Source organism: Olea europaea, chromosome 6 (genome assembly GCF_002742605.1).
Source record: "Olea europaea var. sylvestris chromosome 6, O_europaea_v1, whole genome shotgun sequence".
NCBI classification, from domain to species: Eukaryota; Viridiplantae; Streptophyta; class Magnoliopsida; order Lamiales; family Oleaceae; genus Olea; species Olea europaea.
Window position 1 is genome coordinate 7,775,960 of NC_036242.1, and position 15,042 is coordinate 7,791,001.

The following is a 15,042-nucleotide window of genomic DNA, read 5'->3' on the forward strand; positions in this document are numbered from 1 at the left end:
TTTTCCTAATGGGTACTTACAAAAAAAAAAAAAAAACAAATTTAACGGGTAATCAATTCTGGAATACCATACCCGCCCGTTCTGAAACGGGTTATTAAAAGCAAATACGATACCCATCACATTGCACCATCGATTTGGTTTTTTCGCCCCGTTCAATTTGGTTGACCGCGATTTTCGATTTTGATGGTTCGAATTGTCAGTCCTAATGTTACAACATTGGCGGGTGGGCAAGAAAATTTAGGGCTGGATATGATCCGATTTGGTTCTAAAATAATCGAATCAAATTCAAATTTTTGGGTATTTAATAAGTGAAGTTGTTAGGTTCAAATATAATTATGAAATCGTTTAGGTTCGATTCCATTCAATTTTCTGTTCGGTTTGACTATCGGATTCCGTACAATAATTAATTTTTTATATTTACAACAATACTACATTAATTCAACTATGATATGTTTAATCTTAACTTTCACAAAATAACGTAGTCCAATCCTATAATATTTTTTGCGCCTCTTTGTTCATATATTTGAGTGTTAAAATCACAAGATTAGAAAGACAACGAGCTCACAATATTGAATAAAGGCGTAGTCAGGATTCTAATTCAATTTCTCCAAAAAGACAGAAATGGTAGAATAAGATATTTAAGTAAAACTTAGGTCAATTTGACTAAGTTGGGCTTGGTTGAAAATTAGAAAGAGGAAAATCATATTTGGGATTTAGGCTAATTAGTTATCAAATTTATTTTAAAAAAGTAAAACAATTTGATGTATTTAAGATATAAAAGAATTAAAAAAATTAAGAAGATTCAGATTCTCGTTCAAATATTTAACTTAAGAAGAGCAACTCGGTTCGGTTCGAGTCCAGATCAATTTGATTCGGTTCGAAAATTTTATCTAGCCCTAACATGAATCTTACCCACTATGGGCAGGAAATATGTTCTATAATAATTTATTGGTCTTCGAAACATTATAAGGGGCAAAATAGTTATTTGGGCTTGAAATGGCTTAACTTCGATTGAATTGATCGTGCCACATTAAGATAGTTCGATCTAAGATTAACTGCCCTGATCAGGGGCAGATCCAAACATTTTGAGTTAGGGAGGCGCAATCAAATTTGTAAAAAAAAGTTGCGAGGAATTTTTCATTAAAAAATTTATATAAAAAAAATATATCCCATGTAATTTTACATTAAAAAATTTACATGGATATGACTTTTTACGATGTAAAATTTCGAAAATTTTTAATGTCATATCCCATGTCAAATTTCACAATAAAATGATGTAAATTATATAAAAAACTTATATAATAAAAATATTAATTGATGTTTTCTAAAGAAAATACGAGTTATACATCTCTTTTTAAAATACAAATTTGATGTACCTTTAACCATTTTCGATATTTGTTTGGACCATTTGATAAGCCTATAATGCAGTTCTTGAAATGAACTTCGAGATGATATAGATGATTTGTGGATTTGACTAGCATACGATCATCGGCATTTTTTTAAATTTAGCATGCTATCAAAATTTTTGAAATACTTATTTGAAATGACCTACTTTGAAAAGTCGTAACATTTGCTATTGTTAGCTGTTTTGTGCATCATTAATAACATAGAAAACTAGGTCATGAGCACCTCGAAATGATATTAAGAATATAATATTTTGATTTCGTCTGACATCTCATAATAACTTCGAAAATTTCGACAAAAACATAGAAATTTAGAAAAGAAAAAAAATGGCCCCAAAGTTTGGGGTCACGTGATCCATGCCCACCCCTGTGTCCGTCCTAGCTCAAACCTGTCTTTAGATTTAGCCATGGTGACCCGCATACTTTAGAATTCGACCATCCCATTATTATTATTATTATTTTGGAAATATTTACTTTTGATGTTTTTACCTATTTGAAATGGATTTATCTCCTCATCCAAAGTCACATGGCCCCTCCAATAGGGGGTGACAAATAGGCGTCCTGGAAATCCAGGCCGATCTGAATTTGGTAAGTAAAATAGTATTCTACACACAAGTAAATCTGAATACTACATGCACCTATTTTTTTAAAATGCTATTGTCAAGCAATATTGACTTATTTGACATTGGATCAGCATCCTCTAAAAACTCTTCTAACTAGTACAAGTATTTTCATAAAATTATTCAAATGAATCCGAAAGCAATTTTGAGTTTTAGAAATTTCTTTTAATTTTTCAAAAATCATGTCAAATAATCACTCAATATAATCAACATTGGTTGACAAAAGCACGTGGTAAAAATGTTCACTTTAGTGCCTGTTTGAATCACATTATTTTCAAAAAATGCATTCTTAAATAGTGATTTGACATCATTTCAATAACACATTCTTCAATAAAATAATATTACACGCAAATCAAAAAAAATTTCTTATTTTTTAATCACACATTTCTCGTTAATACAGTATTCAAGAATGTACTATTACCAAAATAATGTGGTTCAAATACCCCTAAATTAAGACAACCTATCATTCACTGATTTTATAGTGAGAAAAAGGAAAAAGTAATATAGTGATTCTTCAATCATTGTTGCTCTTAGTAATGAATTTCATCGAATTTATTCTTAGCATTGTTTGAGCCCTATTTTATCAAAAACTCATGTAAACTTATTTTTAATTATACATTCTTCAATAAAATAATTTGACACATAAATAAAAAAAAAATCTCTCTTTTTTTTTTTTTTTTATACCATACATCCTTCAAAAAATACTAATTCAAAATACAATTTTCCCTCCAAAAGGGACTTAAACAATGGCTTAATTTTCTGAATTTATAGTAAATCACATCAAAAAAATAAAATAAAATAAAATAAAATCCTCCTACAATTTGACGTTAGTTTTACCTAATTCGAAGTACATAAAGAATCAATCATTGTACAAAAAACAAATTAATGTGTATATGATCTTCAAAATGAGTCATGATGTCAAATTTGATATTAGACTAGGGACAAAATATTGCATCCAAAAATTCATAAAGGAATTTTCCTTGTCCCACCAAATTGATCATCATTCTTGGCATAGTAATTTAAGGTTCTCTTCAGCAGTGATTACGAGAATTATTTTTTGATTTTTAAAGAGAAATATGGGTCTCACTTGTGAGTGAAAGAAAAATTATGACTGAAATAGTAAAATAATGATCAAAAAATTAATTTTTAAGATAAAAAATTGCTACCAAACAAGAACTAAATATGTGTGTTGTTAGGTGTACATCAAGATTCGGTTTATAAATAGTAAAATCCTTTAAATATTACACTATTTACATTGTCACTGTAGTCTATAAATAAACGTTTAAGCTTGAACACACGTGTATCAAACAGCTTTGTTTCTTATAATTTAGGCTATTCTTAACTTATTCAATAGGCTCAACACTTCCCTATAATTAGCAGTACGACTTTTTGCAAAGTCTAAAATTACTTTTTCTCTTTATATCTTTTCAGTAAAAATATGTGGGCGACATGTTATAACACTGATTATCCAGCTGGAATCAATTATTGATCAAATCCGTCGAGTTTCACGATGTCTATATACTTTGAGACAAAAGAAAATCACACATGAGGGAACTTTTGATTGTTTTTGGGAACGCATTTTTTAGAAAGACAGAAGGAAGAATTTACATCGATCTTTTGATTGAAAAATGCACTTCAACTGGAGATAAGCTAAGATTTTTGGAAGTGTCGATCTTTAATTTTGTCTTGATTCGATTCGACTTTTTAGAGAGTGAAAGATTGGATATTAAATTTTCCCCCTTCCGATTTTCAGCTCTTTGTTAATTTTTATGAGTTAAAGTCTCATCGTTATAATGGTGGTAAAGATTGAGTCCAAGGCCCAATATTATTTTGTTGAGGTTTGTGCTTCCGAAAATCTTGTCATATAATTATTTAAGTGCACACAATTTATTGTATTGAAGTCTATGTTAATTTGAGTCTGTCAGGGTTCACATTTAAATGACATCAATATTTAGCGTTGAGTCAAGGGCTTTTTAAAGTTGGTGCTTGGATGAGGCTTCCAATTGTTCCAAGTGATTAACATGCCTACATTCCTTTGTTAATAGTGGTGGAAAACGAGCCTGTCGATTTGGATGACCCGCGACTCGATTCGACTCAAATTATGCCCTTGTTTGAGCCACATTTCTTTTGATAAGAATGAATTTTTGAATAATGTATTAACGAGAAATGTGTAGTTAAAAAATAAAAAAAATTTTGAATTTACATGTAATATTGTTTTATTAAAGAATGTGTGATTAAAATGATATCAAAACCCTATTTAAAATATATAATTTTTTTTTCAAAAAATGAAAATCAAATAGGAGCTATGTTAGACGAGCCAAAGCTCGAGCTAAACCTCAAAAATGAGGTTTGTCCCAAGCTCGCGAGCCTTGCGAACCAAGATACGAGCTGAATTGTCTCTCAGGGCACAGGTCAACTGGTGGATCAATCAACATTTGTCTTGCTTCCAGCGACAGGGTGGAGGTTCGAATCTTGGTGGGAATCTACGGTCAGATTTATTTGGTATGAAGCAATCACTTTGGAGGAGGATCTCTTGTGCGCAGAAGTATACAGGTTGTGAGAGAACCTGTGATCCAGTTGAGGTATAACCCTCGATTTACCCCCTTTAAGGTTCTAGGGGCAAAGATCTTGGAGGTCCAAAATTTAGTCTAATGTAAGTTGCCAACATACCCGTAACCTACATCCCTTACTGGAAAATATTTGGAAAAAAAAAAAAAAAAAAAAAAAAAAGGATACGAGCTGAATTGTGAGCCCTGTTCTTATTTGCTTGCTTTTGCAAAGCTAGTATTAACTAGCCTGAAAAAGTAGGCTAGTATTAAATAAAGTGTGGCGGGCTAGTATTAAATGCCTACCATATTTGGTTGAAGGGAGTTATGGAACTACCAGCAATTAAACGTCTCTTAAAGGAGTTGATATCTGCTATTTATTTATGCTGTCCAATTTGTTATCTATTCAATTACAAATTGTACATCATGAATATTTTAAAATTGATGATAACTTTAATTTTTTATGATGTGTTAATTTGTAATTGGATGAACAGCAAATTAGATAGTAAAAATGGATAGCAGATCTCAACTCCTCTTCGAGACATTCTATATTTAGAAGTCACTAAGATACTTTTTTTCAAGACGTTTTGAATTTCACTACATTTTTTAGAGACAATATAAACAGTAACATTTTTTTAAAAAATAAATATTCAATTCAAAGATAAATTTTTTTTTTTTTGCTACCAATCTCTTCTCTAATCCCAATTTTTAATCTACTTTTGTAGTCTTTATTGTTTATTATTTTTTTTTTATCAATTTCTATCTCCAATTTATTTACTATACATCTGCTCTTCAAGTGATGGTCTAAGGAATTTTTTCCGTCCCTATATTATTGAAGTGGGATCAAGAATCTCCATGACGAACATTCACTCTGAAATCTCAGTATTTTCCCATTTTTATAATGAATCATGTTATTTAGCCTTATTAGAATTATAACCCTATCCTATGTGATGTTAATGTGACAAATGATAGATTAAATGAAAAGTAGAATTAAATAACTTATTTAATTTTAATCAATCATTTAATGTCACATAAACTTGTATTATAATTCCATTAGCGCTAAATAGCATTACTCTCGTATAATTTGTTTCTTCATTATCAAATCCTTCGTCAACAATAATTCTTCATTATCAATGGTCAAATATGACCACAAAGGCTCTTTTGTAAATTCATCGACAGACACACACATACATACAGAGAGAGAGAGAGAGAGAGTAGTCATGTCAAGAAGAGAAAAAGAAAATCCACATAATAACAATGACAGTGATGATTCTGATACCGAAGAAGGAGGTGCAGAAGAAGAGGGTGGAAATTTTATCCCCAACTGTAAAACCATATACGGCGGTTGTGGCCGGAAGGGGTGGTGGTTCTGGGGAAAAATCCTGAACTCTAGGGCCACATGGGTTCAAGAATGGGACAGAGTTTTCCTCTTAGTATGCGCTGCTGGTCTATTTGTAGATCCTCTCTTCTTCTATACCCTCTCAATAAGTGAAAACTGCATGTGCCTCTTCGTCGACGGGTGGTTCGCCATAACCTTGACGGTTCTCCGGTGCATGACAGACGCCTTTCACCTCTGGAACATGTGGCTTCATTTCAAAATGAACCGGAGGCCACACGGCCCACACCACGTCATAGACGCCAGCCACCGGACCTTTGCCTTGCGATACTTTAAGGCAAACAAGGGTTTCTTATTTGATTTATTTGTCATTCTTCCAATTCCACAGGTAGGTAATTTTCCTTGATGCCATTTTTTTTTTTCTCTCTGCACTTTAGTAATTTAGAAATATCATTATCAAGAATTCTGGTGTTTGGCAGCACTCATTTGGTTTTTAATGCTACTGAGGTTAATAATGTAAGTATGTGACAAAATCATGCATGTCATACATTTGTTTCTACGCATGCAGCCTCACAAAACATGTGATAGAAGAATAAAAGTAGAACTTGGATTTTATTTGGATTAGAAAAGGTTTAAAAAATTGTTTTTCATTCTTTTATAATAACCACTCATAAATAAAGTGAAACTTAGAGTTGAGAATTTTTGGAGAATACATATTTTTTAAACAAATATGAAACATTTGAAAAGGACAAATTGATGAAGAAATTTTTCAAACCTTTTTTTTTTTTTTTCACTCCCTCACAAGAGAGGGGGATCCACACGAAATAAAATAATTGTGGGCCCCTTTCTGTGAGGGGAGTGTCATCCCGGTGTCAACCCCATATGTAGAAATAGCAAAGTCCTGATATTATTTTCTGGTTGATTCAAAGTGATAATAGTTACTTTTGATTTTGTTTGTGCTATGCTACTTAATTCAGTAATTTCATTGAAAGGAAATAGTAATCTCTTAATTGCCTTCAAAATTTAGAAAGTTTTACCTATCAAAGCCCCCATTTTTTTTCCTTAGACAAGATTTTTATTGAAAACCTTGAAATTTTCAAAGAGTACTAAGACATATTTCTCAGCCAAAAGGGATTCTCTCAATTGCGCTACTAACTACCACTAACATATGGCCGTCTATTAGTGAAATATTACTAAATATCACTAGAAATCAAGTACGAATTCAAAAGTTACATAATCTTACCCCATAAAAGCCTCTGTTTGGCCTCATTTTCTAAAACTCATTTCCCCCAAAATTATTTTCAACTACTCATTTAATTGGATTAATAACTTTTATCAACTTTTCAATCACACATTTCATTAATTTTTATCCAAATCAAATAGGGGCAAAATAAATACTAATATTTGATTTACAGATTGATATTAATATTTGTGGTTTCATCATAAAAGGATAATGTTTGCTAAGAGGAGTTGACCAATCTTGAATCCGTGTTAAAATATGGAGTTTCATCTTACATGTTCAATTTAAATCTAAGCCTTTATATATTTGTTATCTTTAATGATGTAAAACTTATCCCTTAATACTAATTTCATATTGCAGATAGTTTTATGGGTGGCGATCCCAAAGCTATTGGAGAAAGGATCAACGACAGTAGTTATGACGATCCTCTTTATAATATTTCTATTTCAATACTTACCCAAAATATATCACTCTGTATGCTTGTTGCGCCGCATGCAGAATCTCTCGGGATATATATTTGGCACTGTTTGGTGGGGGATTGCTCTGAACATGATTGCTTATTTTGTCGCATCGCATGTAAGTAAACTTACTCTATATCTCAATTACAAAGCTTCCAAGAATACTATATATTCTATAGTTTTATAGTTGAGTTTATTTGTGTAATTGCTATAATTTTGTCTAATTTAAATAAGTAGTTAATGAGACTTATTATTGATTCTAAGTTCATAGTTATAATTGCATAACCAGCTATTTTTTGCATAGTCGTGAGAGCCATACATAAATAGGATTACGTTTCATTTACAAGACTTCTATTAATGAAGTTTTTAGCATGTTTAATACACAGAATTGGATATAACTGAGTAGAGAGTTAAAGAAAAATAAACACTTGAAATTTTTTTTGCGACATATCAATTGCCCCGCCCGCCCACACCCTTGCCAGTTTTGTTAATGGTTTTGACTATTTTGGATGACACTGTTTATAAATTTAGGAAAATTAGTGTTTGTTAGTTTTTCAAATAATATAATTTGAATTGCACTTCTCAACCTACAAAATCGATGATTTTTGTTGTTTTTCAATTTTTCTCCCAATTTCACTCTCTAAAACAATTATTTTTAAATATGCCATAAAAATGAATGAAGCTTTGACAATTATTTCCAAAATTTGTTTCATTTTTACCATCTCTAAAACAATTATTGAAACACATAACTACCCTTTTATATTATGGACATATATGTACTTTTATTTAAATTAATTTTCAAAACTATCTATTGAAAAATAAATTCTCAAGTATTAATTCGACTGTTTTTAAAAATTATTAATAAAAAATCACTCAAAATTAATGGAGAAAAAGATATAAGGTTAAGGATTTTGTCTTTGAGGAAGAATATGTATATATTTCTTCTGTTGCATTTGACAATGATTAGGACCATAGATAAATTCTTGCTCCAAATTTTATTTAAAAAGCAATTTCGAATCAAGATAATATTACAAAATCCCCTCTACACAATCAATCAAAAAATTAGTTCAAAAGACCAAACTTAACAAGCTCAAGAATAAACGTAATTAAAAAAATCTAATAAAGAAAAGAGAAATGCAATTCAGATAATTTTATAATCTTTCTCAAAGGATATAAGGATGATATTGTAGTGGCGGAAGAAGATCTCATCAAGCAATGTAAAGGAATAATTTTCATGAGTGGATTGATGCCATAAATAAAGAGATAAAGTTCAAGAGTGACAATGATGTTTGGGAACTCATCCTATTTCCTGAAGATACGAAGTCGATGGTTGTGAATGGCTATTTAAAACCAAGATAGATTCGAAAGGTGATGTGAAGAGATATAATGCTCTTCTTATTGTAAACGACTTTACTCAAAAAGGAAGGCATTGACCTTAAAGAGAATTTATCTCTGGTTTCTATGAAAGATTCTTTTAGGACTGTTATGGCATTTGTGATACATTTTGATCTTAAGCTACGTCAGAAGCTTTAAAAAATAAATAGAATCTACGAGCTTAAGTAGATTTTCCGTTAATGGTATCAGAAAATTTCATCAAATAATTATTTCGTTTGATTTTGAGGTAATTACAATTGATGATTATGTATACTACAAGTTCAAGGGAGTAAGCATATTTTAATAGTATTGCATGTCGATGACATACTACTTTTCTACAATGATATATGCTTATTGAACGAAACCAATAAATTGCTATCATGAAATTTTGTAATGGAAGAACTTTGAGATGCCTATTTTGTATTAAGGATACACATACATCAGGATCATTCTCAGTGTATTTTTTGGACTATTACAAAAGAGTTATATAGAAAAGGTTCTTAAAAAATTTAGGATAATTATTGTAAACAAGGTGACACCTCTATTACTAAAGTAAACAAGTTTAGTCTCAATTAATGCTCCAAGAATAAACTTAAAGAAAAGAAAATATAAAAAATTTCGTGTGCTTCAGCAGTTGGGAGTTTAATGTATGCTTAGATTTGCAAACTCTAAATACAACATTTATTATTGGAATGTTGGGCAAATATTTAATTAACTCTGGGATGAATATTTGGAAAGCACACAATTAGGTTATTTGATATCTACGGAGAACTAAAAATTATATGATCACACAAAAAATTAGACCAATTGGAGATTACTGGATATTTTAATTCTGATCATGGATTATGATTGTGAAATTTTGTTACTGAGCTACACATTTTGGATAGAATTGAAAGATCACTTAAGCTATTTTGTAATAATAGCAATCTTGTAATCCAATGGGAGTTTGGCGACGTCAAAGTTTATAGATATTAAGTTCCTAGCTGTTAAGGAAAGAATTTAGAGTGGTTAGGTTCTATAAAGCATATTAAGACAAACTTCACAATTATGGATCCATTTAATAAATGATCTATGTCATTTGATTGTGTTGATATATTTGACCATTGAGGGTTTAGTTATGATATTAGTAACGAAGACCGTTTTGATCCTATATTAACATAATTGATGGAAGAGGTTGTTCGGAAATATTTTTGGTTATGATAGCAAAAGTTTTTGAACTCATAAGGTTATACACATTTATAATGTAACATATGTGACTCAAGTGGGATGTTGGGAAAAGATTTAATTTGTCATATGAGTCGACATATGTAATTAATTGTGGGATAGAAACTTACATTTAAAGACTAATTTTCAAAATAAGGATGATTAATTTTCATTTCACAAATCTGGTGTTATTTAGATTTAATAATTATAATTAATGAAAATTTAATTAAACCAAAATACCCACAGCCAATTCCATCCCCATTTTTTTCCCAAATCCAAGCCCTAAATGTTTTCCCACCTCTTTCTTCGCCCTATCCTCTCTCTTTGTTTATCATCCTCTCTACCATCGCCCACCCGCATCTCCCTTTCCGACGCAGTGAAGTATGACCGCTGATAATATTGAAAGCGGTGGTAAGCTTACAGGTGGTGGTGGCTGTGAGTGATTGGGTGGTGGAGAAGAGCTCATGGGTGGTGGTGGAGAGAAAATTGGTTTCGGCATTAGATTTGGTGATGAAGAAGATGGAACCAGCATAGCTTTATCAAATTTTTAGTGATGGGAGGTTTTTTATCAGATCTTTCGTTTAACTAGGGTTTTTGGATAGTTGTGGGTGTTTTGCAGTGTCGGTGATTTTCTGACATGTGGTAATTCTATTGTTGGTGGTCGTGGTAAAGTGGTGCATATTTGGTTCGTTGGTGGTGGTGTAGGTTGTTATTGTTCTGTGGTTGGCTATGATGGTTTTGTGATCGGTTGTGACTTGAAATTGACCTAGTCACAGACAGTCACACTGAATGCAATTTTGGTCACAGTTAGTCACACCTAAGACAAAGTTGGTCACCGTTAATAATAGGTCTGCGGTGTGTGCAAATTTGTTTGTGGTAACCCTATGCGATCAAGTATGTGTTTGTTGTGACTGTTTGTAACCAACTTTGTGTTGATTGTGATTGGTTGTGATTTGAGATTAACCTGATCACAGACAGTCACACTGGATACAAATTTAGTCACATCGAAGACAAAGCTGGTCACGATTAATCACAGATAACATAGATAAGTGAATTTTTAACATAAAGTCACAAATTAGACGATCATTAGAGCAGTTTGTCAGAGGGATCGTCGAATAGTCGTCAGAGTGATTGTCGTAACAGTCATTGCAGTTGCCGTCAGAGCGGCCATCGGAGAGACCGTTGAAGTCGATGGCCGTCTCTGATGGAGAAGTGGAGGAAAGGTGGTGTAGTGGGGTGATAGGATGGGGTGGATGAGGTGACATGGGTGGAAATAATTAATGTATATTATACTATATTTTAACATTTAATAAATTTATTTACCATCTGATTTTTGAAATATTTTAATGAATTTGTTATTTATGAATTGTGATGTTTAAAACTAAGAGTTATGTTAAGATCCATTAATTGTGTATAAAGGATATCTTAAAGTTAAGCCTAAAATCAAAGTGATCTAATAAGGAATTTGAGTTATTGGACTTTGGGCAAATAAATAAAGTATGGACCGAATTATGTGTAAAGACTAAATTCCTTTAGAATTGTGTTTCGTGATGGTAAAAAAATATATAGAAACCATATATAGAGTTATGGTCCCCAATTCATATGTAACTTCTCATTTTTTATGTCATCCCATCAACACAAGAATACAAGAGAAAATGAGGAAAAAGATCTAAAAATCCAGAATCAAGATCAACAATCAAGAAGAAAGAATTCAAGAATCAAGGTTATGAATCCAGAAATAAAATCAAGATCAATAACTCAAAAATCAAAAGAGTTAATATTCAAGATTCAAGATGTGGAATTAACATCCAATGTTAAAGAAACATTTCTAATTAATTAAGATATGTTCCGCACTTTATAATTCTCTTGATGATTTCACATGGAAGATCTTGGCAATTAAGTAATTAGGTTTTCAAGTTTATTTTTTTGAAATTTAGAGTTCCATAAAAATTCTAACACTCTCATCAAAATCAGATTTTAATCCTCATCAAATGGGAGCTTAATCTTTAAGTTTGACAGGTTAGAAATCCATGTTGTTATGCTTAAAAAAAATACAAATTACTTTCGTTTGTAAATATCTGTAAAAGATATATTAGTTTTCTTCTTTTTTCCCTTATTAAGTATAAAAAAGTTACTTACGTGAAAGTAACATTAGCGTATTATTACAATGAGCAATTTATTTATTCTAAAATTTTAATGATAAAACAAGTATTTATTTTATAACTTATTCAATTATAAGCATACTATTGAAAGTACTGAATCTTTAATTATAGGCTGTGGGGGCATGCTGGTACTTGCTAGGGATACAAAGGGCTGCAAGATGCTTAAAGCAACAATGCATGTACACAAAGGGCTGTAACATGAGAACAATGGCATGTCAAGAACCAATATATTATGGAACAAGCACTTTAATTAAAGACAGATCAAGACTTTTTTGGGGGGAGAACAAAACAGCAAGGTCTGCTTGCCTCGAAAATTACGATAATTTCGATTATGGAGCTTATAAGTGGACTGTTCAACTTATTACAAATGATAATCGCTTGGAAAAGATATTATTCCCCATATTTTGGGGCCTCATGACTCTAAGGTAACCACTTGTTTATTTTCATTGTCTTAGTGATTAGCATTTTACCAGTACTATTAATATTTTGAATGAGATTAACAGTACATTTGGGAACCTGGAGAGCACAACAGATTGGTTAGAAGTGGTTTTCATTATCATTGTTCTTACCACTGGACTCTTGCTGGTCACAATGTTGATTGGTAACATCAAGGTACTTAAAAATCAATTATTTGTTGCAATGATAATGGATTGATCGGATTTTGCCTCGTGTCTTTAATTTTCGTAAGCAATGCCAGGTTTTCTTGCACGCAACGACATCAAAGAAACAAGCAATGCAATTGAAGATGCGGAACATAGAATGGTGGATGAGGAAGAGACGATTGCCTCTGGCATTCAGGCAGAGAGTAAGGAACTACGAAAGACAGCGATGGGCTGCAATGCGCGGAGTAGATGAATGTGAGATGACGCGTAATCTCCCTGAAGGACTTAGAAGAGACATAAAATATCATCTCTGTTTGGACTTGGTTAGACAGGTAATTAACTAAACCAATATTTAAAAACACCACATCAGAGGTAACATCATGTTTGGTATATAGTACTAGATGCATATTTGCAAATATTTCAGGTTCCTTTGTTCCAGCATATGGATAATCTCGTCTTGGAAAATATCTGTGACCGTGTGAAGTCGCTTATATTCACAAAGGGAGAAACAGTGAGTACAAACTCAGCACTTATGATTTATATTCAGGGTATTAACACTAATAGATCTTCTTCTTTTCTATTGAATCCAAGATAAGTAGAGAGGGTGATCCAGTACAAAGAATGTTATTCATAGTAAGAGGGCATCTTCAAAGCAGCCAAGTACTCCGAGATGGTGTCGAGAGTTGCTGTATGTTAGGCCCCGGAAATTTTAGCGGGGACGAGCTCCTTTCCTGGTGTCTGCGAAGACCCTTTGTTGAACGCCTTCCGCCTTCTTCCTCAACCCTTATGACTCTAGAAACTACCGAAGCGTTTGGGCTAGATGCTGAGGATGTTCAGTATGTGACTCAACATTTTCGGTACACATTTGTGAATGAAAAAGTTAAGAGGAGTGCTCGTTATTACTCGCCTGGATGGAGGACTTGGGCAGCTGTTGCTATTCAGTTGGCCTGGAGAAGGTACAAACACAGGCTAACACTCACTTCTCTGTCATTTATTAGGCTGCGACGACCATTATCGCGGGGTTCTTCACTTGGGGAGGATAGGCTAAGGCTTTATACAGCACTTTTAACTTCGCCCAAGCCAAATCTAGATGATTTTGATTTCTGAAACTGTTCAAAAATTGTAGAGGTACATTTCCATGGGAATGCTGGTTTTCTGTAATTTAACTGTTTAAGATATTAAGAATTTGTTGTGTGAGGGAAACTGTCTGAGAGTTTCAAATCTTGGTGCCGTGGTGCTTGTGGCATTGCCAATAATGAAGGATGAATAATGCCAGCAGCTTAGCCCTTGTTTTGTAGTGATTAAAATTTAGATTTTAATTTAAGTCAAAGTTATCAATTAATTTTAATCACATATTTCATGTGATTTATAATTTTTCAATTACACATTTTCGAAGCGTTTGGGCTAGATGCTGAGGATGTTCAGTATGTGACTCAACATTTTCGGTACACATTTGTGAATGAAAAAGTTAAGAGAAGTGCTCGTTATTACTCGCCTGGATGGAGGACTTGGGCAGCTGTTGCTATTCAGTTGGCCTGGAGAAGGTACAAACACAGGCTAACACTCACTTCTCTGTCATTTATTAGGCCGCGACGACCATTGTCGCGCGGTTCTTCACTTGGGGAGGATAGGCTAAGGCTTTATACAGCACTTTTAACTTCGCCCAAGCCAAATCTAGATGATTTTGATTTCTGAAACTGTTCAAAAATTGTAGAGGTACATTTCCATGGGAATGCTGGTTTTCTGTAATTTAACTGTTTAAGAAATTAAGAATTTGTTGTGTGAGGGAAACTGACTGAGAGTTTCAAATCTTGGTGCCGTGGTGCTTGTGGCATTGCCAATAATGAAGGATGAATAATGCCAGCAGCTTAGCCCTTGTTTTGTAGTGATTAAAATTTAGATTTTAATTTAAGTCAAAGTTATCAATTAATTTTAATCACATATTTCATGTGATTTATAATTTTTCAATTACACATTTTATTAACTTTTATCAAAAATTTGACTTCGATCCCCATTAAATAGGGGCTAGGTATTAAATATGTGTGGCATTAAGTGGATGTACCTGTTTAAAATATTAATCACGTAATTGACTTCTAAA

General features: G+C 32.4%; 1 protein-coding gene across 3 annotated transcripts; it reads left to right on the forward strand.

Moving 5' to 3' along the window:
* The first annotated feature begins 5,747 nt into the window (after window positions 1-5,747).
* On the forward strand, window positions 5,748-14,815 carry LOC111395699 (cyclic nucleotide-gated ion channel 4-like). 3 transcript variants are annotated; one of them, XM_023021818.1, is made up of 8 exons: window positions 5,748-6,293; window positions 7,506-7,721; window positions 12,454-12,767; window positions 12,846-12,954; window positions 13,040-13,276; window positions 13,369-13,455; window positions 13,536-13,764; window positions 14,353-14,815. In XM_023021818.1, the coding sequence occupies exons 1-8, from the start codon at window positions 5,790-5,792 to the stop codon at window positions 14,637-14,639; spliced, it is 1,983 nt and encodes a 660-aa protein (XP_022877586.1). In that variant the 5' UTR covers window positions 5,748-5,789; the 3' UTR covers window positions 14,640-14,815. The 3 variants fall into 3 exon arrangements, with proteins under 3 accessions (XP_022877586.1, XP_022877587.1, XP_022877585.1); XM_023021819.1 differs by lacking the exon at window positions 14,353-14,815 and having other exon boundaries at window positions 7,506-7,559; window positions 7,644-7,721; window positions 13,536-14,227; XM_023021817.1 differs by lacking the exon at window positions 14,353-14,815 and having other exon boundaries at window positions 13,536-14,227.
* Window positions 14,816-15,042: the final 227 nt, after the last annotated feature.